The 19,305-nt window shown below is 51.8% G+C and overlaps 3 protein-coding genes across 6 annotated transcripts; 1 reads left to right on the top strand and 2 right to left on the bottom strand.

Annotated features, from left to right (window-relative positions):
* Nucleotides 1-1,710: 1,710 nt before the first annotated feature.
* Nucleotides 1,711-10,378, bottom strand: LOC111153185 (NDRG family member 2). 4 transcript variants are annotated; one of them, XM_022512039.1, is made up of 17 exons: nt 10,318-10,378; nt 8,658-8,720; nt 7,879-7,959; nt 7,475-7,516; nt 6,984-7,089; nt 6,642-6,762; nt 6,396-6,458; nt 5,368-5,428; nt 5,060-5,146; nt 4,859-4,915; nt 4,583-4,686; nt 4,103-4,147; nt 3,761-3,812; nt 3,476-3,523; nt 3,173-3,208; nt 2,964-3,015; nt 1,711-2,711 (listed from the first exon to the last, which is right to left on the bottom strand). In XM_022512039.1, exons 3-17 carry the CDS (start codon nt 7,951-7,953, stop codon nt 2,545-2,547), a joined length of 1,116 nt encoding a protein of 371 aa, XP_022367747.1. In that variant the 5' UTR covers nt 7,954-7,959; nt 8,658-8,720; nt 10,318-10,378; the 3' UTR covers nt 1,711-2,544. The 4 variants fall into 4 exon arrangements, with proteins under 4 accessions (XP_022367747.1, XP_022367746.1, XP_022367748.1 ...); XM_022512038.1 differs by lacking the exon at nt 10,318-10,378 and adding an exon at nt 9,656-9,715; XM_022512040.1 differs by lacking the exons at nt 7,475-7,516; nt 10,318-10,378 and adding an exon at nt 9,656-9,715.
* A 3,892-nt stretch (nt 10,379-14,270) lies between these two features.
* On the top strand, nt 14,271-16,143 carry LOC111153316 (tubulin polymerization promoting protein family member 2). The gene is made up of 4 exons (XM_022512261.1): nt 14,271-14,304; nt 14,501-14,742; nt 14,978-15,131; nt 15,856-16,143. Exons 2-4 carry the CDS (start codon nt 14,570-14,572, stop codon nt 16,042-16,044), a joined length of 516 nt encoding a protein of 171 aa, XP_022367969.1. The 5' UTR covers nt 14,271-14,304; nt 14,501-14,569; the 3' UTR covers nt 16,045-16,143.
* A 1,877-nt stretch (nt 16,144-18,020) lies between these two features.
* On the bottom strand, nt 18,021-18,530 carry LOC111153317 (ribonuclease A family member 13 (inactive)). Its single transcript, XM_022512262.1, has one exon. It carries the CDS (start codon nt 18,480-18,482, stop codon nt 18,021-18,023), a length of 462 nt encoding a protein of 153 aa, XP_022367970.1. The 5' UTR covers nt 18,483-18,530.
* Nucleotides 18,531-19,305: the final 775 nt, after the last annotated feature.

The raw sequence follows: 19,305 nt of genomic DNA, 5'->3' as shown, positions 1-19,305 counted from the left end.
AGAACAGGCAGGAGCCACAGACCACTCCCTCCCTATGTAGTTACTACATAGAATCACAAAGAACACTGAGAGATACCCGAAGGGAAGCAGGCCCTGGAGAAAGTTAGGAAGAACCATGCCATCCACAGGAGGGCGCTGCACCCCAATGGGCTAGTGGGGACTGGGACCAACACAGTAAAGAGGTCAATCAAGGACAGCAAACCCCCTCTGCTTCCTCCCAGCAGAGAGCATCTCTCCCTCTTCCTAACTCTTGGGTTTCTTGTGCTGACACAACTATAGGAGAGAGACACACAGTCAACACCCACTTCATACACCAGCTCCCAGCAGATAAACACACACTTTCATTTCCTCCCAATTCTGAAGATTACCTTGCTAACAGTGTTTTCTGGCAAACATGCTGAGAAGACCTGCCTTCCCTTCCATAATGTACAACACCTTTGTTTGGTTTGTTGGTTTGTTTGTTTTAACTAGGCTTCACACCCAACATGGGGCTCAAACTTGCAACCCTGAGATCAATAGTGGAAAGCTCTATGGACTAAACCGGCCAAGTGCCCCTCACAACAGCACCTCTTGCGGGTCAAGGCTGTTGTTCATTGGAGTTCTCTGACTTTTCCTCATGTTTTGTTTAACTAGGAGCTAATTGGTCCAGTGATTCCAATTATGCTCTCTTTTCTTTAGGGTGGCATTTAAGCACTCTTTGCCGCCTGCCCTGCGTGCGTTCACCCAACACCCTTGCCATCAATAACTAGCTCTAGAACTCTGCGAGTCACTTAATACCCCTGCCCCCTTCTGATCCTGGCCTACTGCATTTAAAATAGACTCAGGCCTATGAGAGAGTGATGAAATGCTCAAGAGTCAATAACATATTCCATGCCTCACTTCCATGTCAGTGTGTCAGCACCAGACATCAAGCCACATTATAGTCCTCAGCTCATTGAGGAAAGCATGTCATTGTCTGTGGAGGTTCTATAAAGTAACCCAGCAAGTGGCCTTGTAATATTCCATCCATGGTACTCTTACCAATAATATAAAGTGCCTTCTCGTATTTTACTTCTTGTGCCCCCAAGAGCCCAAGAATCAGCCTGCAACAGTCACAGTATCCAAAGTCTTCTCGATGAGTATTGTGCAGACTTGTTGAAACACTTCTCAGAGAACCACAAACATAATCTAATCAACACCCCATGTCCTTGGATTCATGGGGGAGGAGAACTCCTTAGAGGAAATCCTTCTTTGTCCTATTACTCTCCTGAAGGAGTCTTCAGACTGGGACCAGCTATGAGCAAACCAATCTCTCTAGTAACTGGGTGAGGCCTGGCCTACTCATTGCACTGAACCATCTAAAATGGAATCTAGGTGCCCCCTAGGGAGGATCACCTGCAGGAAGGTGATCACAAGACGTCCTTGGACACTTCGGTTGGCATTCCATACTTCCTTCTTAAGATCATGATGTCGGTGATATCTCTGACCTCCTATGGCATTTCTCAAGGATCTATAACCAATAAGGAAGTCTCATAAGACCTAAGTAGCTCCTTTCTTCCCAAAACTTGGAAATACTATCAATGTCAAGGGCAATACCATCCTATTGGACTAGGGGCCTTTGACTCTGTAGTCACATAGGGACACAGGGAGCCAGGCCCTATCTAAGAAGAGAATGTGAGTTGGGCGGTAGGTTGGGGGGGGAAGGGGCATGATGCAGGCATACTCAGACAAAGAATGGCACTCAGTTCCTCTACAGTTTATTGTTACAGCAGAAGTCGTGGGACACAGGAGGGCACCCTTCCACACATAACACAGTGTGAGCCGAGCCCCAAGATAGCCCTTCCCACCCCTATGCCAAGCCCCAAGCAGCCCTGCCCCAGCTTAGCTCCCTCCCCCTCCCACTCTAGACACACTCTGTCTAGACAGCTACCAAAGTTAGTGCAGCCAATGGCCCCAGGCCCCTTCCTATTGCCCCTGCTCCAATCCTTCCCTCATACTTGTTCATTGCCCACCACTTCCCATTCCAACTTCCGTTTCACACACCAGATGTTTCTATCTCATCCTGAGGACCACTAACCCACCAGCAAGCCTCCTCTGACACACATTCATTTAGGCCCATACTCTTCAGAGGTCTGAAGTGTTAATGAAAAGCCGTATCAGCTTTGGTGAATGGAGTCCCAGCCCCAAGTCCCCTACTCTTGCAATGGGATAAGTAGGGAGAGTCTGATGGAGGCACCATGGGGCAACTACAACCACCTCTTATCCCTTATCTATGGACACCTAGATTAGGGAGAGGGGACACATACCCTCTCCACCTTAACATCAAAATGAGGGAGAGGGATAATTTCAGGGTCTGGGTCCCTAAGAGATATTAGGACATCTCTCCCAGGATCTGAGGGGAATCACAGGTTAGAGGTCAAGGTTAGGGTAGCAATCAAAGATCAAGATCATCTCCCCACATGATCTGCCCATCTTCCCTTACTCTGGCCCAGTGCCCTATGCACCTCCCAGGTTAGTGCTGGGGGAGGTGAGGGCTGGGTCGTACACCAGGGCAACAAAGGTCATTCAACAGGAGACCTCCATGGTATGCCCCGGGGGCCCTGAAGGGAGAGTCCCAGACTCGCTGCTCTGAGACAGGGTGCGAGAGCGGGACCGGTTGCCATCAATGGACGCTGCACTGGTCAGGGAGGCTGTGCGTGATCGTGACAGGCGAGTCATACAGGATGAGGCCACTGTGGAGACAGAAGCATAAGCGGCAGGCAGAAAGGAGGTGGGAAAGAGAGGCTGGCAACTCCGAGTGGGGTACTTGGGTGGGGATGAGAGTGACAAATGGGGATGTGGGTGGGGGAGGAAGGGGTCCATGAGTTGGCAGACGGTGGTAAGCTTCAGAACTAGCCTGAAATGGTTCCTCCCACTCAGTGCCCATCCCTCTTCCTGTGCAGCAATCTCTTGCTCTCACGATAGCCTCTGACCCCCATACTCACTATAGCCCATGCCTTGCAGGAAGTACTTGAAGGCCTCGGTCAGCTTGCCTGGCTGTGGAAATAAGATGAGCAGAGGGGGACAGACAGTGAGATGAGGTTCGAAGCCAAGATGGAGCCCAAGACCATGGCGGGTTGGGGGTGGGGTGAGTGGCAAAGAGTATAGTTCAGTGTCGCTAACATCCCGTCTCATAGAGGACAGTGGTACTCACCTGAGTCAGCTGGGGCTGACCTCCAGAGTCGGCCATCTGGTCAGGAGATGGAGACAGCCATACAGAAGAAGTGATACACACATAAATAAAAGCAGCCATGCCAAGAGGTAGGAAAGGTTCTCTCTTCCCTAGCTTCCCCACTCCAGGCCCCAAGGGTTTGTGGTCTTTATCCACCCTGCCTGCTCCTGTGTGGGACCTTGAAGGCCTAGAAGCTGAACCTAGAGAGTATCTATGGCTCCAGACAGGGGGTCAGGAGTCAGGCGGGGACAGGAGTCAGGCAGCGCCTGGAGTAGGGTCACTGACCTTGAGAAAAGAGGTCTGGGTGGGGTCCAGCTTTGAGTTACACTCCACCTAGTATAAGCAGGAAGCTGAATGAATAACGTTATACTCCCTGTGGCCTCTCCCATCCAAGGGACCCAGGGACCCGGATCGCAGTTCCTTCCCCATCAGCCCCATACCCATTTCATTCTTAGGCCCCACAGTTGCTCTCCCAGTTCCAAACAGAGCTTGCCTCTTGGCAAGATACCCCTCTGACCACCGGCCAAGGACTCCAACCCTCCCTTGCCCACCCCAAAATTCTCTACTGACCACTGCATCTTCATGGGGTGCTTGATCTCCTACCACCAGCATCACAGGGCACCTAGAGACATAGTGTCAGAGGGAGAAGGTGAGCCCCCACTATGCCCTCCGCTGCCTCCCACAAGAGCAGCTGGAAATTGTTCAGCTCCAAAGAGGAAACAGTCTTCTGAACCCCACTAACCCTTCCAAGACAACCCAAAAGGGTAAGACTAGAAGGTGGGATTTGCTTCCTAGGATAGTGTGGGAGGTGACGAGAAAATTCCCTGTTAAAACACTCTCCTTCTTCTAAAGAATGTAAGCATCTAGGGAAGATCCAGGGAGAGAGACAAAGCTTTACTCTTAAAGTCTTACTTGAAGGTGACAGCACCTCCACGCTCAAGGTTCAGGTCTCGGCGACTAGAAAGGGGTTCAAAGAAGAGCAGGAATTTTAGGCAGTTCCTTCCCTGAGGAAGCTGTCTTCCTTCCAAAAATTACAGTCAACTATTAATAATTGAAAGTGGGAACCAAAGGGGAAAGTGGCAGGCAGGCCTCAAATCCCTGCGGCCACTTGGAACCCAAGTCCCTGGCAAGAGGGCAGTGAAGGCAGAAGAATCATCTCTCTTCTGGGAATCCAAAAACCCAAGGGAAGTAAACAAGAAAAAGGGGGACATCTCCTTACAATTCATCCCATGGGGTCTGGCCCACAGCTGCCCCAGTTGCACACCAGACCCTGCCCTCCCTGTGATTGTTCTGTGTGATTCCCCAATCTCCCTGTCCTCCTCCCGCCCGTGACCCACGGCTGCTGCTTCTACCTTGCTCTCCCGTGCGCACACACATGCACCACACACTCACTTGTTGTAGCTGTTCCAGTAAAGTTCAATGTTCTCCAGGTTGGGTGCATGTGTAATGATATTTCTGTACTTTTGTACTAACTCAGAATTTCCAGAAAGCTCCTCCTGAAGGAAAGAAAAGGGAGAAATAGGGTTGAGAAGAGACGTCACCAGTTATAGGACGAGAAGAAGCAAGCCTTCTTTCTTCCCCAGATCCTATCCCACCTAAAGAAGTCGCTCCAAGCATTCAAGCCCCTGTCAGTCCCCTCCACTTCTTCCACCTTCCACAACCACTTACCTGGCTGAAAAGATGTCCAAGAATCATCTCCGGAATGGAAGAGGTAAGACCTGTTAGCTATGAGGAAAGGATGGGTGAGCAAGCTCAGGATACTATGAGGAGAATGGACCCAGGCTAAAAAGTCACACGTCTTTCCTGCTCCACTCCCCTTCCCAAGAGGGCCCTCCCACCCTGGACCTCAACACACAGGCCCCTCCAAACCTTGTGGGCTGCCCAATCCATCCAACCCTTGGCATTGGGATCAATGTTGATGAGGACAAGACCCTCAACCGTATCTGGGTGGGTAAGCTGCGAAGTAGCAGAAAGAAGGGAAATCAGAGACTGGGCAGGGCCTTATTCCCTTCCCACTGAGCTCCAGCCAGTTTTAGGCTCCCATGGGCCCTGCTCCCCACCCTTATACCCAAGTCCTCCCCACAAACACACACTAGCAAACAATATTCTAATCAGTCTGCCATGGGCCTTACACCTGCCTTTCCCTTGTCTGGTTTGGTTTGGTTTGAATTTCTTACAGCATATCGTGACAGGATATAGGCTCCAGCTCCAACACCAACTCCAATTATTGTGGAGAAACTGTGGAAGAGAAACGTCTCTCTCACCGGCCCTGGTGTCCAAAAGTTTGGCCCTTCAAACTCGTCACCTCCCTCCCAAGGCCACATGCGCAAAGGACAGAACGCAACCTTCCCTGGAGGGGTGCAAAAAAAGGAAGGTGCCGAGGAGCTAACCACTGATACTGGTAGCCAGCGAAGGTCCCTGAAATCTACTTCAGCTGTCTCTTGGGGAGCTAGTATCTTGAAGAGTAACACCCATCCACCAGCCAACCAGACACTTCTCCTACAGAGCTCTGTGTCCATTTTTAATTCTCAGGAGCTAGTTCAACTTGTTCTGGTTTAGTTCCTGGTTCCTCGTGAGGAACCAGGAAGAAGAGAACTTGAAGCAAGATGGGGGTAAAAAAGACATAACTTCGGTGAACAATAGGGAGAACGGGGGAAAGAGAGCAAAAGGTGAACCCAGCTGCCCAGAGCTCAGGTGCCCAGGAAAAGCTGAGCCAGGGCCAGAGCCCGGGGAGTCGTCCAGCACACCGAGTGTGTACCACCACGGCTCTCCAGAGGCTCACCAGGCTCTCCCTTCCTTCTCCCACTCTCCCTCACACCCAGGGCTTCCAGGTACCAGGTGTGTGTCTGGAGGAGGGAAAGTGGGAGGAAAAGAGACAAGTCTATCTGGCTCCTTGGGCTTCTGTCACCCCTCCTCTTCCTCTCTACCTTCCAGATCCGAGAAGCCCCTCCTCAGCCTGAGGCAGGGCCACGCAGAGCCGCTTCCTCTTCCTGCTTCTCTCCGTCAGGACTACATTGCTGACTCAAGTCAATTTCCAAACTCATCCCTCTTCTTCTCAACAGTCAGGTGGAGGCACAGAGGAGGTAGGATCTATCTAGGCCAGAGACCACAGCCTGCCCGGGAACCCTGGCGGACATAGGAGTTCTAAGGGCCCCCTTGTGCTGGGCAGAAAACTCTGTTTTTGAGGGGTTCCCAGGCCTCTCACTTTAAGTACTGCAGGATACAAGGGATCATGTCCGCAAGCTGGTCCAGAGATGGGTACTGATATCTGGGGAAGAGAAGAACGTTAAGGAAAACACCAAGCTGCCCCCAGTGCCTGCACCTCAGGGTGCCCCACTCACCCTCTCCCAGAGTCTCCACTGTCCCCCCATTCCTCCTCCTCTGGTCCACTCTTCCCCACCCCTGCCCTGTGCCTCCAAGCATCGTGAGGAGGGAGGGAGCTAAGTCTCACCCCAAAGGGAACACAGGAGCCCCCTCTTCCATTCCAGGGGCATCCACGTGAACCCGCACGAAGTTCTGAATGATTTCCTGCATATCCCCGAATTGAAACAGCGGCTGGAAGCAAGATTTATCTAAACAGAATCCCCACCACCCCGACAGTAGAATCAGCCAGGGAAAAGCATCCCCAAGTCAGAACGCACCCTTTTTTATGCCATAGTCAGGCCAGGACAGAACTCCCCCTTGATATGCCACATGGCTCCCTTCCTGCCAATGCTGACCCTTTCCCCTCCCTTGGGGTTTTACCCTTCCCACCTTCCCAGAAAGGAGCGGGAGGGGAAGCTCAGGTCCTTACAGTTGAGTCCCACATCATGGTAGGTGAGTATCGCTGGGCGTTTGGGTTTGGGGGTCCCATAGACAGTAAAAGTGACAGAGCCATAAGGGGTCTCCACGGAGTGAGTCTGCAGAAAAACAGGTCACCATTAGGGAGAAGTTAGGCTGAGAGGAAAAAGAGGCAGGAGAAAGGTGCCCACAAAAGTCCCATAAAAGTCGGGGAGTTGGGGTGGGGAGGGGCAAAGAGAGAAGACAGGAACAAAGAATTAGAAATAGGATCAGCAAGAATTTGGTGCAGGTAAATAAAACAGGAGAAAATGATTCTGAGGATGGAAAAGAATCGTAAAGGATGGGAGAGCACCAAAGAACTCTGAGAAGGAGAAAGAAAGGAAAAGGAGAGGTGGGGAAGGGAAAGGGTTGAAATAGAAGGAAAGGGAGCAGAGAGCAGCCCTCTCTTTACTGGGAAAAAGGAGAACCCCTCCTACCACCCTGGGACTGCTCCCAAGCTGTTACCTGTCCCTGGTCCAGGAGGATTCGGGCAGCTAACTCAGCCTCCTGGAGAGACACACATACATACATACACACACACACACACACACACAGAGATAGCCACAGAGAGACACAGCCATGTAGAGTCACAGATGGAGAGACAAACACAGAAGAAAGGTTCGCGAAGAGACCAACCGAGACAAAAGACAAAAGAGATGACAAAAAGAGACATGGAGAGGATGAAGGTTAGTGTAGTGACAGGACAAAGGCCTGGACTCCCCTTGTGGTCTATGGGGGAGAGACATGGGTACAGGTGGAGAAAACAGGGCTGTGGGTTAGAATGAGATTATGGGTTTGGGAAGGCAGGAGGTGATGGGGATGCCTGCAGGTCTGGAATTTGGGCCTGGGAGTCAGGGGTCTCTAATAACCTTGGCCATCTCAGGCATCTGCCCCGGCAACAGCGGCTTCTCCTCGGTGATCTGCACCTCCTGCAGCTCCGCCATGGTGGCCTGGCAGGACGAGGAAACACCACGAGTAGGGAGGTGGCCTCCACACCCGCCCATCTCAAGCACCTGGCTTCCTCTCCACCCAGGGCAATGCGGGGTGCAGAGGGCCCCAGAGCTGACCACCTCAGGACACACACAGAGCCTTTCCTGCCCCCCAGCTCCACATCCAGGCCGCTGGGAAGGAGGGCTGGTGGCAGAGGACTCAGGATACCACTTCTCTTCCGACTAGTCATCCCCACGGCTGGCCCTCAACACCCACGCCTCAGAAACCCCCTCCCCTGGCCTGGATGGAAATACTAGGGTGAGGCAGGAGTCCAACTTTGGATTTCCAGGCTGTATTCAGGGGCCACCCTACACTCCCAGAGTTAGGGAGGTATGAAACTTGTGGCTCAATGACTGGGTACTCCAAAGATACCCAGGGATGGAACAGTGAGAGTTCATAATTAACTGTGACCTTCAACTAAGCCTCAAGGTCAGCAGCTCAGAGGGAAAGGGGCTAAAAATGACCTAAGTATCATGACCAAGAAGGGGAGAGGGAAACAAAAAGAACTAGGGGCACCTGTGTCCAACTGACCCAATGCTTCCTTCCCTTCCTCCCAAGACTCTCTTAGCATACATTCAACATTAGTGGGGTGGTGAGGAGCAGAACACCTGTGCAGATGGCAGTTAGGAGCCTGCAGCCTGGGGGTGGGGTCACTTACTGGGCTCCTATTGGCTCGATGCAGTGGGGTTAGGGGTCAGGGTTCTCCTCCTGGCTCCAGGGTCTGAGAAAACAAGGCAATGAGGTGAATGACATGGGAGGCAGACGCTGGGTCTTTTAGAGACAGAAAGCCTCAGCCAAGATCTAGACGACGTGGGTCACTAACCCTCCCTAATCTGTACGCCTGAGTCCAATGAACACGTCTTCTCTAGGCTTCAGCTAAATCAATACTGGCTGGAGGGGCCTGCGGGGCAACATGGAGAGCAGGTATCATCAGTCCAGGCTGGGGGAGGAGAGAAGGAAGTGCTGATGTGGAGGAAAGAGCGTGGCTTGTGTCAGAACCTCCGGATTCTAGTCCCGGCTTTGCTGCTAAGGGTGTGACCTTGGCCCACTCTGTTACTTCCCTTGGCTTCAATTTCCTATTTGCAAACTAGAAGTGGGGACTAGGGGATCCTCAAGATTTTTTGACAGCTCTCGAGTGAGATGAGGATAGCTGAGCATGACTGTTTCCCAGTTAAACATTTAAAAACAGCATTTAAAAAGCCCCGTTTCTTCGCGTCTCTCCTCCTCCCTGTCTCGGTGTGGGTCCCGCGAGCGGAGAAGGGGAGGGAGGGCGGCCCCACAGTCTCCTCCCAGCCTCCCCGACGACCCGCAAAGGCCGAGCGCCAGCTGGGAAGGGATGAGTAGGACTGGCGAGATCGACCGGGCCCAGCACCCGGGACCTGTCCCTACAAGTCCCGACGCTGTCCGTCCGCGTGGGGACCAACACCCCCGCGCGGCCGGCGAGGAGCACCCTGGACCCTGGACACAACCTCGCGCACGCCCCAAACACGCCCTGCCGCTCGCGGAGCCTCCGCCTTTGTGCGCCACAGCCCAGCGCCCCCTCCTTGTGGGCCTGTGCCCGCCAGCAGTCAGCTCGGAGGGATTGGGATCCAACCGCCCACCGGCCCGGCTGGCGCCATCCAGGCCCAGCAGCCCCTCGCCCGCCCCTCCCCCTACCTGCTGCCGCCGCGGCCGCTTCCACCTTCACTTGCCTTTGACTCTCCGTCCCGCCCGGCTTGGGCTCCCCACAGACCCGCCCCCGGCCCGCCCCAGCCCGCCCACGGGCCGACAGCTCCCTGCAGATCCGCCCCAGACCCCCAGTAAACACGCCCCCCCTTTTACCCCGCCCCAGGCTGTCTGCGGCTCAGGGAGGGGCTGTGCTGGGGGCCCGAGGGTTACTCCGAGGAAAGAAACTGCTGGGTGCCTCCACTCTCAGCTCGCGCTCCCCACCACATCCCCCGCAACCGGGCGGTAGTGGGGTGTGCGGGGATCCCTGAGTCCTGCAGGGGATCCCCACGCCCGCCCTCAACACCGCCCCCACCCGTGACCTGGATCTGCCTATCAGACTGTGGTTCTTTCCTTCGCCCCCAGACTCAGTAGTGGGGACGGGTAGTAAGGAGGCGAACCCAGGGTGCTGGCACCCCATGATTCCGACTCGGCTTGCGGGTAAACACAAGCTAGGTTAAGGGAGGAGGAGGTGGGAGGGAATAGCCGCTGAGGAGGCGAGGGTCTCGCCGCCTGGAAGGGGCAGGTATGCCAGCACCAAAAGAGCGGGGCAAGGGTGGGGGGCCGTCGGGGGCGCAGGAGTTTCAACTTCGGGGTGCCCAGGGTGTTGGTACCTCCTCTCTCTGCTGCGTCCCGACGCCTGCTCTCGGCTGCTCCCTGAGAAGTTGGAAAACAAGGCGGGGAGGGGGGGCGGGGAATGCGGGGGGGGGCCCCCCGCTATAAATAGCGGGAGATCGCAGGAGGGGGGGAGAGGATAGCCAACTGGGACTCCCGGGTCAAGGCCCCAAGGGGGGGCGGAGGAGGGGCCAGGGACCCCCAGGGGCTCCGACTCTAGGGTAAACAGGCGCGGGGGCGGAGTTAACTCTGCGGGGGTGGAGTGGGGGCTTGGGGAGGACGCTGTGTCCCGGGCTGGAACCCAAGAGACCCTGTGGCTTCGGGGCTAACCCCTCCTAGTCCGGCCCAGAGAAAGAGGGTGAGACCAGCTCGGTCCGGCTGAATCTTAGGGCCCAGGCAGTTGTTTCTCGGGGACTGCTGTGTGTCTCTCCAGGGCCTGGGGTGGGTTTGCCATCCTAGCCTCCTCACTCACCCTGTCCTCCCCCAACAGTAGATGCACCCTCCCTGTGGCCCTAGAGGAAGGCCACTCGGAATGGAATAGTTGGGGGCGGGGGGTGGGGGGGGATTGCGTGGGGTTCCGAAGTTGTCTTAAGCACAAGGAAACCAGATTGAATTTCTCCCCCACCTGCACCCTTCCAGCGCCCCCTCCCTGCCAGGGTCCCCACTCCATCTTCCTTCGGCCTGGTTACCATTTCGGGGGCTGGGCGGCAGGCCAGTTGGGAACAATGGCCAATGGAATTGGAGCTGCCAACCGCAACACCAGCACAGACTGCCACCCCAAGACCCCCAAGTTGCCCTCCCCCCTCCTGCCTGGGAACCACCCCACCACCACCACCACCCTCCCCACCCACACCCCCTTCCCCTCCAAGGAACATCAATGCCCCTTTCATCCCCACTTGGCAGGGTCTATTGGAAAGAAGGAGGGGCCAAGAGGGAGGAGGTGACCCAGAGTAGGAGAACTGGTCAGGATCAAACCGGCTTTCAACAACCTCACATCTAAAGGACCCCCATACCTTCTCCCAGTTTGGAGCACGGAAGTTTTCCTCTGTTCCCTTACCCCACTCTCTTCATAACTGTTTCCCTCAGAAACTGGCCCAGAAGCTGGGCACCCTGGCAGCTTGCCTAGTCCCCTCTCCCCTCTGGATGCCAGTTTAACACTCTCCTGGACAAGGAAAAGCTTGCTGGCATTGGGATAGTAGATAAAGCTGTGTAGGACAGGAGAGAGATCTCACCAGCCCTCCTGGAGCTGGGGAAAAAAGAATGCCCAGAGCAAGATCCTCTACCTTCCCTGCCATGATCTCAGATGTGTCTAAAGTAGTCTTACTTGGAGTGGGGGAGGGAAGGACCTGGAGGTTCCAGCATCTAAATTCGTCTCTGGGTCAGGATGACTCAGGGGGAACCTGATAAGGGGCCTACGCAGGGGCGTGTGGCGGGTAGGAGGTGGGAAATTTCCACTGGGATTTGTTTGCTTCAGTCGCCTAGGGGTCTCAGACTCCCAGAGGCAAAAGTGAGGCAGAAGCCCTAAGGTAGGGTTCTTCTCCACCAGGGCAGGTCCCAGGACAGCTCAGCTCTAAGTGGCCCAAGCAGGGTAATCTCTAACTTCCTGCCCTTGGGCCAGAAGCAGCTGCAAACTATACCTTCAGTGAAGCGACAGTTTTAAGTACCTACTGTGTGCAAGCCAGTGTATGCATGCAATTCCGAGAATTGTGACAAGTAGTCATACATGATCTCTCTAGAAGTTTATGGTGGAGTAGGTGGGAGAAGTAATAAATATGGGAAATGTTAAGAAAAATGATGCTTTTACAAGATTGTTTAGGCAATAAATCCTATGGCAATCATTTCCCACCCTTCTCAAGTGGGAGATCAGAGATTTTCATTCCCACTTGATGGTTTTAGTATCTTCTGATGGAGACAAACCATGAATTCAGCAATACTTTTAAATGAGTTTGTAGAGAATTTTTTGTAGTTTGTAGAGAATTTGTAGAGAATTCTTTTTTTTAAAGATTTTTATTTTTAAGTCATCTCTACATCCAAAGTGAGGCTCGAACTTAAACCCCAAGATCAAGAGTCACATACTCTACTAACCAAATCAGCTAGACACCCCAGTTTGTATAGAATTCTGATAATGATAACACCTATGTATATAGTAATATCTATGTGTGCAAAGCATATTATTTTTTCAGTTGATGATCAGTGTTCTGTGTACATATAGATTCCAGGGGTCCTTGCAATAATTCAGAAATCCTTTCTCCAGGAGACTACAGCCTACAGGCTAGGAACCATTATCTTGGTATAATTCAGAGGAGGAAAAGGGTTTTGTTCCCATGGTATACCACCCCATGAGGAATACAACCATAGTGTATTTGAGTGGGAGAGAGGAACGTTGTATCCAGGAAGAAAGAGAGCATGAGGGAAAGTTTGAGAGCAGAAATACACAAGTTACTTTGAAGAATTGAATATTAACTACTATGTGCAAGATATTTCCTATATACTATCCTACAGTACTATTATTGTCCTCACAGTACAGGTGAGGAACTGAATGAGGCTCAGAGATTTCTGTAACAGAAGCTTTAGTCGCTTGCCAAAGGTCAACCAACCAGTGCTGTAAATGACAAATCCAGAACTCAAATCCCCACCCAGATTTATTCCACTCCAAGGCTATGCTCTTGCCACTGAGGTAGCCTGTCAAGCCATATGGTCCCAGATGAATAACACTGATGAGAGATTGGTGTTGTTTGGTAAAAGTGTGACCCTAGCATGAAAGTCCTTGAATGACAGGCACAGAGTCTCGGCACTGGAGATCCTTAGAGTGTTCTTGAGCAGGATTATTGGATAAAAAATAGTTTTGTGAAAATTAATCTGATGGGTGAGTGATAAAGATGAATTATGGGGGGGCATTCCATTTAGGAGAGAGATTCTCTTTCGTTCTTTCTTTCTTTTAAAGATTTATTTATTTTAGGGGCGGAGAGGAGCAGAGGGAGAGAGAATCTTCAGCAGACTCCCCACAGTGTGAGGGGCACAACAACAGGCAGGCTTAATCCCACAACCCTGAGATCAGGACCTGACCTGATATCAAGAGTTAATCAACTCAACTGACTCAGCCACCCAGATGCCCCTAGGAGAGAGATCCTTTAGAAGCCAGGGAAATCAACTAGATAGGAGATAACAAGAACTTGACTAAATGTGGGAGCCATAGGAATGGAAAGAGAGGATTTGATAGGGAAGTGACATTCACGGAAATTGGTGACTGAATAGAGGGGAAGGGGAGGTAAGTCACCAACCCAGTCGCTCTGTTTTAGAATTCCTGAAGTTCATCCATCTATATGGCTTCTAGCCAGAGAACAGGTTGAAGAGAAATCCCTGACCTGCACAGAAACTTATCTGGAAGATTTTCGAAGTCTGAGACTCACGCTCACTCTGACTTCACTCACCTTGACCCACCCAGGTCTGTCATACTCCAAGGCCTGTGCTCTTTCTATGTCGGGCCCAACACTGGAAGTCATTTAAAGTTCTTATTGAGGTTGGTCTGCCAAAGCCACTGGGATTCTCCATGTCAGTCACTATCTTTGGCTTGAGACTAAAAAGGAGGGCACTGTTGGATTTATGCCAACCTGTTTTCATTAACCCCTTCCCTGGGCTCCTCTCAGCTCTTTGGGGCAGAGTATAAACCAACTTGACCAGGACCCAGAAGACTGGGTCAGGCTGGGCTGGAATGATGAGGGAGAGCTTGATCGGCTGGAGAGGTCAGAAGGTTGGCAGCTTGATCGATGTAGCATGCAAAGTGGGGAAATGAAAAGACCCCTCTACCAAGACTAGGGCTGTCTCTGGGGATGATGTCACATAAACACTGCTGAGGTCATAGAAACTTCCCTCTCCTCCCCTGTTTCCCCGTTGCCACACAGTCTCTCCAGTCAGCCAGCTCCCACATACCTGCACACACATAAATAAAGGCTGGGAAGGGTCAGACACCATCCGGGTACTCTTAGGTGCAAAAAAGTGGTGGGGAAGTGGGTGGTAGTGGTGATTATTCAGCACATAGGAGCCACACTAGTACCCCTAGTGCTGGAACAGTAGGTGGGATGTGAGTGAGGGGGACAAGGAAAGAGAGGGACAGGGAAGAGGGACTTTGTTCCTATTACTGATCCTGATTTTATCTTAACCCCCATCCTTATTACTCCTCAGTCCTCTCATCCCCTCCTGCTTTACCCCCAAGTCTCCCCCCCTACTCTCCTCCCCCACCTCCAGTTGATCATGGCATCAGAAGCAGGGAGAACATTCCAGCGGTTTGCTGTCTTCGGAGAATCATCGAGCAGCGGCACTGAAATAAACAACAAAAACTTCTCTAAACTATGCAAAGACTGTGGCATCATGGATGGCAAGACAGTCACCTCCACTGATGTGGACATCGTATTCAGCAAAGTCAAGTAAGGGACCAGAGATGGGAAGTAGGGGTGAGAGTAGAACCAACAAGGCAGTGGGACATGGAAGGGTCCATGGGATAGAACATGGGTAATGGGTCTACTGAGCACCTACTAAGTCCTTGACCCTGTCCTCAGGACACTCAGTGTCAAGAGGCCAATTCGAATAAGGGGAGGGTTGGACCTTGGAAAGTGATGAGTTCATGTTCCAGAGGTTCTGGGTTTCTGTCTGACTGATCAGGGCCAAGAATGCCCGAACCATCACATTTCAACAGTTCCAGGAGGCAATGAAGGAACTGGGCCAGAAACGATTCAAGGACAAGAAACCAGATGAAGCTCTGGAGAGCATTTTTAAACTCATGGAAGGCAAGGATCCAGCTACCACTGGTGTTACTGTGAGTGACATGCTTCATCCCTGACCCTTGACCCTATTTCCCTAGATCCCTGCTGCTCCTGCCTCCCAACTCACCTTCCAATGTCCCTCACCTCTACCATTAGTAATACTGTAGGGAGACAAGGCAGGTGCCCTGCTGGTATTGGAACAGACTTTAGAGATCATCTACTAGTTTAGAGATGAGGAACCTGTGGCCCAGATAGGGGTCCACATCTATTTTAATAGTAAAATTTAGACTCATTCCCAAGTGTCCAGATGGCTTTGGGGAAATGCTTAGTGTAGAGGACTTCTACTTGATCCTGACCTGTAATCTCTGACCTCCTTCCTCTCACCCACCACCTGTTCCCTATTTGACCCCTCTCTATTTTAAGTTCCCTCTACTCTGGGTTTCAAATAGGGCCCTCCCAATAGGAGGAACCTTGCATATTGGATCTGGGGTTGATGTCCTCTGGCTGCAGCCTGGTCACAATAACTCCCTTGAAAATAGAAAAATCCATACACACCCACATGAGTTCCCATACACCAAACTCCCCCACTCTCATGAGTGGATGGCTCTTGTCACAGTTCTCACCCCTGGCTGCATCTGGGCCCTAGAGAAAGCAGCCTTATCCCAAAGGTAGAACAGAGTGATGAGTACTAGCAGAATCAGAGGCCGTCTTTAGAGAAGGGGTGTGACATCAAAGGGAAAGAGAGAGGGATCAGACCCGTCCTCCTCTGGCTTGCAGAAAGCAACGACAGTGGGTGGGGTGAGCCGGCTGACGGACACCAGCAAATACACGGGCACCCACAAGGAGCGCTTTGACGAGAGTGGCAAGGGCAAAGGCATCGCAGGACGGGAAGAGACAACTGACAACTCAGGCTATGTGAGTGGCTACAAGGGTGCTGGCACCTATGACAAGAAGAGCAGCAAATAAGAAGTAGCCTCAACAACTAGGGTCAATCTGTCCTCAACCCAGCATCTTAAACACCAGGGACCGTAGGGAACAATAAATATCCGTGTGTGCAGCAGCCAATGAGTTTTGTCTTCCATCAGGATGAGGGATAGATGGGCCTATCAATGCAGAGAGAAGAGAGAGCCCAAGAAGTCAGGGTTTCCAGCTCTGCACCCTTTCTCTACTTAGCCTAATGCCTCCCAGCGAGAAGTTAGCATTCCCTTCAACAACTGCTTCTAAGATCAGAGCTGAGGAATATATTTGGAGGTAAAAGACAAACCAGATGTGGCGGCAAAAAGTATGTGTGCCTTTGCTTTCATACGTCACTGGTATCCACTGTCCTTATCTCCAAATCAGCAGTTCCTGATTTGATACCACCAGCCAGACCCTTCCCTGTCCCTCTACCTTTCTCATCTGTTGTAGTCCAGATTTTGTTGGAGAAATAGAAACTAGCTAAAATGGGCCAAGAACTTACTCAGGTTGACTACTATTACGAATGTGTTTGAGCTGGGGGGATGAGAAAATCTATTTTTAACAACCAGCCCAGAATTGAGTTTTACCCCACCTAACCTCCATTGCAGTTCACATGGAACAGAAGATCCCACTCACTGCTAAGGGTAACCCAGGAAGACAACCAGAGGTGGGTGGCCTCCAGGACTCCAAGAGTAGGAGTTCTGGTGTGCTGAGGAAAAAGGAATTAAATCAGAACTGATTTGGATGTGTTTTTATATTTTTATTTTGAAATGACTATAGAGTCACAGAAAGATGCAAAAATAGTACAGAGAGGTCCCACATACCCTTCATCCCAGTTTCTTTTTTTTTTTTTTAAGATTTTATTTATTTATTTGACAGAGATTGACCCAGCAAGTGAGGGAACACACAAGCAGGTGGAGTGGGAGTGGGAGAGGGAGAAGCAAGCTTCCCACAGAACAGGGAGCCTGACACAGAGCTTGATCCCAGGACCCTGGGATCATGTCTTGAGTGGAAAGCAGATGCTTAACGACTGAGCCACCCAGGCACCCCTCCTTTACCCCAGTTTCACCCAATGGTTATGTCTTACATTACTCAGATGTGGTTTTAAAACCTTCCATGACTACAGCCAGGCTCACCTCAGCTCTGTCTTGTCAGCGGCAGATCTTGGATTTGGTGGGGAGATGTATCAGGAGAAGCTTTTGGAAGGAAAGGGATGCAGTAATCTTGGGGAGAACAGGTCAGAGAAGGTAACTTGAAACTCCAGTGAGTCACAGTGAGAAGGGTGGAAGGAAAAAGGGTCAGAGAAAGGAAGACAGGGTGACTATAGGAGGTTGGGAATGTCAGGGAGAGACTACCCTGGGCTCTGTGGTAGAGGAGAAAGGAAAGAACAGGTGATGAGGAGAGAAAATCAATGATTTCACAGAGAGGAACAGACTGGGAACTGAAAGGCTTTCTGGAGAAGTGAGGCTAGAATGAGTCTAAGGGTCTCAGGGAGGTCCCTGAAGCTAGAGGTACCTACTGTGTAGGTGAGTGAGTGGAGAGTCCCAAGGGAGATGGGGAAAGCTAAGAAGAGAAGGCTGGTGGGGGTGGGGAGTTGAGACATGGAGCTGGGTGCCTGTTGCCATGGTGTGAGCTGAAGCTCTGGGCCTCCATCCAGGATTCAGGATCTGGCCCAGTGGATGGATAGTCACTGCCAACTGGACACAGTCAGCTTCTTGGGTGGGTAAGACTGTCTGTGGGAGAGGGAGGATGGTAGGGGAAGAAAGGAGGTAAACAAGTTGGAAAGAGGCTACAAGGCTGTATAACTTTGCATGGTGACTGAAGCTCAAGACATTTGTCCTACCTTCCTTGTCTCTTGGGAGGGGATCCTGCCTGTCTGTGAAGTCAGGAAGGAAGCCTTATACCAGGGATCAGAAGTTCGGGAGTAGGGTCAGGCTTGTGTGTGGTGGCAGTAAGGGGTGGTTCAGAAAGAAAACCTTCCTTTCTTAGTAGAGGCCAATGATGCCTATCGGTTCAGCATCATTCTTCCCAGAACAGAGCAGGTAGAGCCTTTGGTTGGTTAGGGTGTCATTATAGTGGCAGCTCGTGGGCGGTTGTCTAGAGACCAGAGAGCAGATCGTGACAGGGATGGCGTCCTCTGTGAGTGTGCAGTATTCATTGTAATTCTCACAGAAGCTGTCACTGTACTTGCAGAACCCATTGATTTCTCTCCAGGGGGCATGCACCATGTAATGAATTTGGGGGCAATACCAACTCCATTTTCTGCCCCGCACATAGGCCATGAGACCATTACAATAGCCCCGGAAACCCTTTGGGTAGCTAACCCGGGGATAGTCGATGTGTAACAGGCGGAAGTTCCTGACGGCGATCTGCACCTTGATGTCTTCAACCAGAGCTGGTCCTAGAACAAACTGGAGAAACACAAGCCAAGCCACAGATGGTGCCATTCCTCCTGCTGGTAGAGTGAAGTGGTTAGAAGCAGAGGTGGGTCTAGAGTGGCTAGAGTGCCCCTTCCCAGAGCCTCCAGAATTTCCCCATCCTTCCCCATGTGCCTTCCCCTATAACCTAACAGCTGGGCTCTACTTCAGAGATCATCCAAACCAGGTCCTAAAGAGAGGAGACACTTACCCAAGTTCACCCAGCTGGCCGGTCACCTTCAGCCACTCCCCCAACTCCTTTGGTCCACCCCAGGGCCTCAGCTTCACCCAGTCTGTGAACTGTAACACTTACAGAATAAGAAGTCCAACAAGTCCTTGGGTGAGCGACTCTTCCAGATTATCTCTGGCTCTGGTCAAACTTTCTGGTAAAAATTGCAAAGTGGACAGAAGGAACAGGCTGAACTACTATTCTCTGACTGCTCTGGAGAAAGGACAGGAGCTGGAAGACCAGCAGGGCAGGAGCAGGAATTCTTCTTGCCTGAGGCCAAAGGCTGCCCAAAGGTGAGAAGGAACTAAAGAGCTCTCTAGACAAAGACCAGTCTTGGAGGAGGGAGTGTCCCCTGAGTTTGAGGAGCCGCTGTGCTGAGGGGGTTGGATGGGTGGGAGGATAGAGACATTGCTGTCTGGTTTCCTCCTTTCTGCTGTCATGAGAACACTTAGTTCCAGCTCCTTGCCAGAAGGCTCAAAGTTCTTGGGTTTTCTTTGATGTTTTCTCCAGTCTGTAGGCCATGCTCCTGTGGAAAGGTGAGAAGGAAAGCACTGTCATGTTTCTGAGGAACAAAGTGCTGCTTATTCCTGACCCTCGGAGAACAGAGGGTCTGCCACTCATCCC

Source organism: Enhydra lutris, unplaced genomic scaffold (assembly GCF_002288905.1).
Source record: "Enhydra lutris kenyoni isolate GAN:26980312 unplaced genomic scaffold, ASM228890v2 scaffoldscaffold31, whole genome shotgun sequence".
Classification (NCBI taxonomy): domain Eukaryota; kingdom Metazoa; phylum Chordata; class Mammalia; order Carnivora; family Mustelidae; genus Enhydra; species Enhydra lutris.
This window is presented reverse-complemented; position numbering and strand designations above follow the sequence as displayed.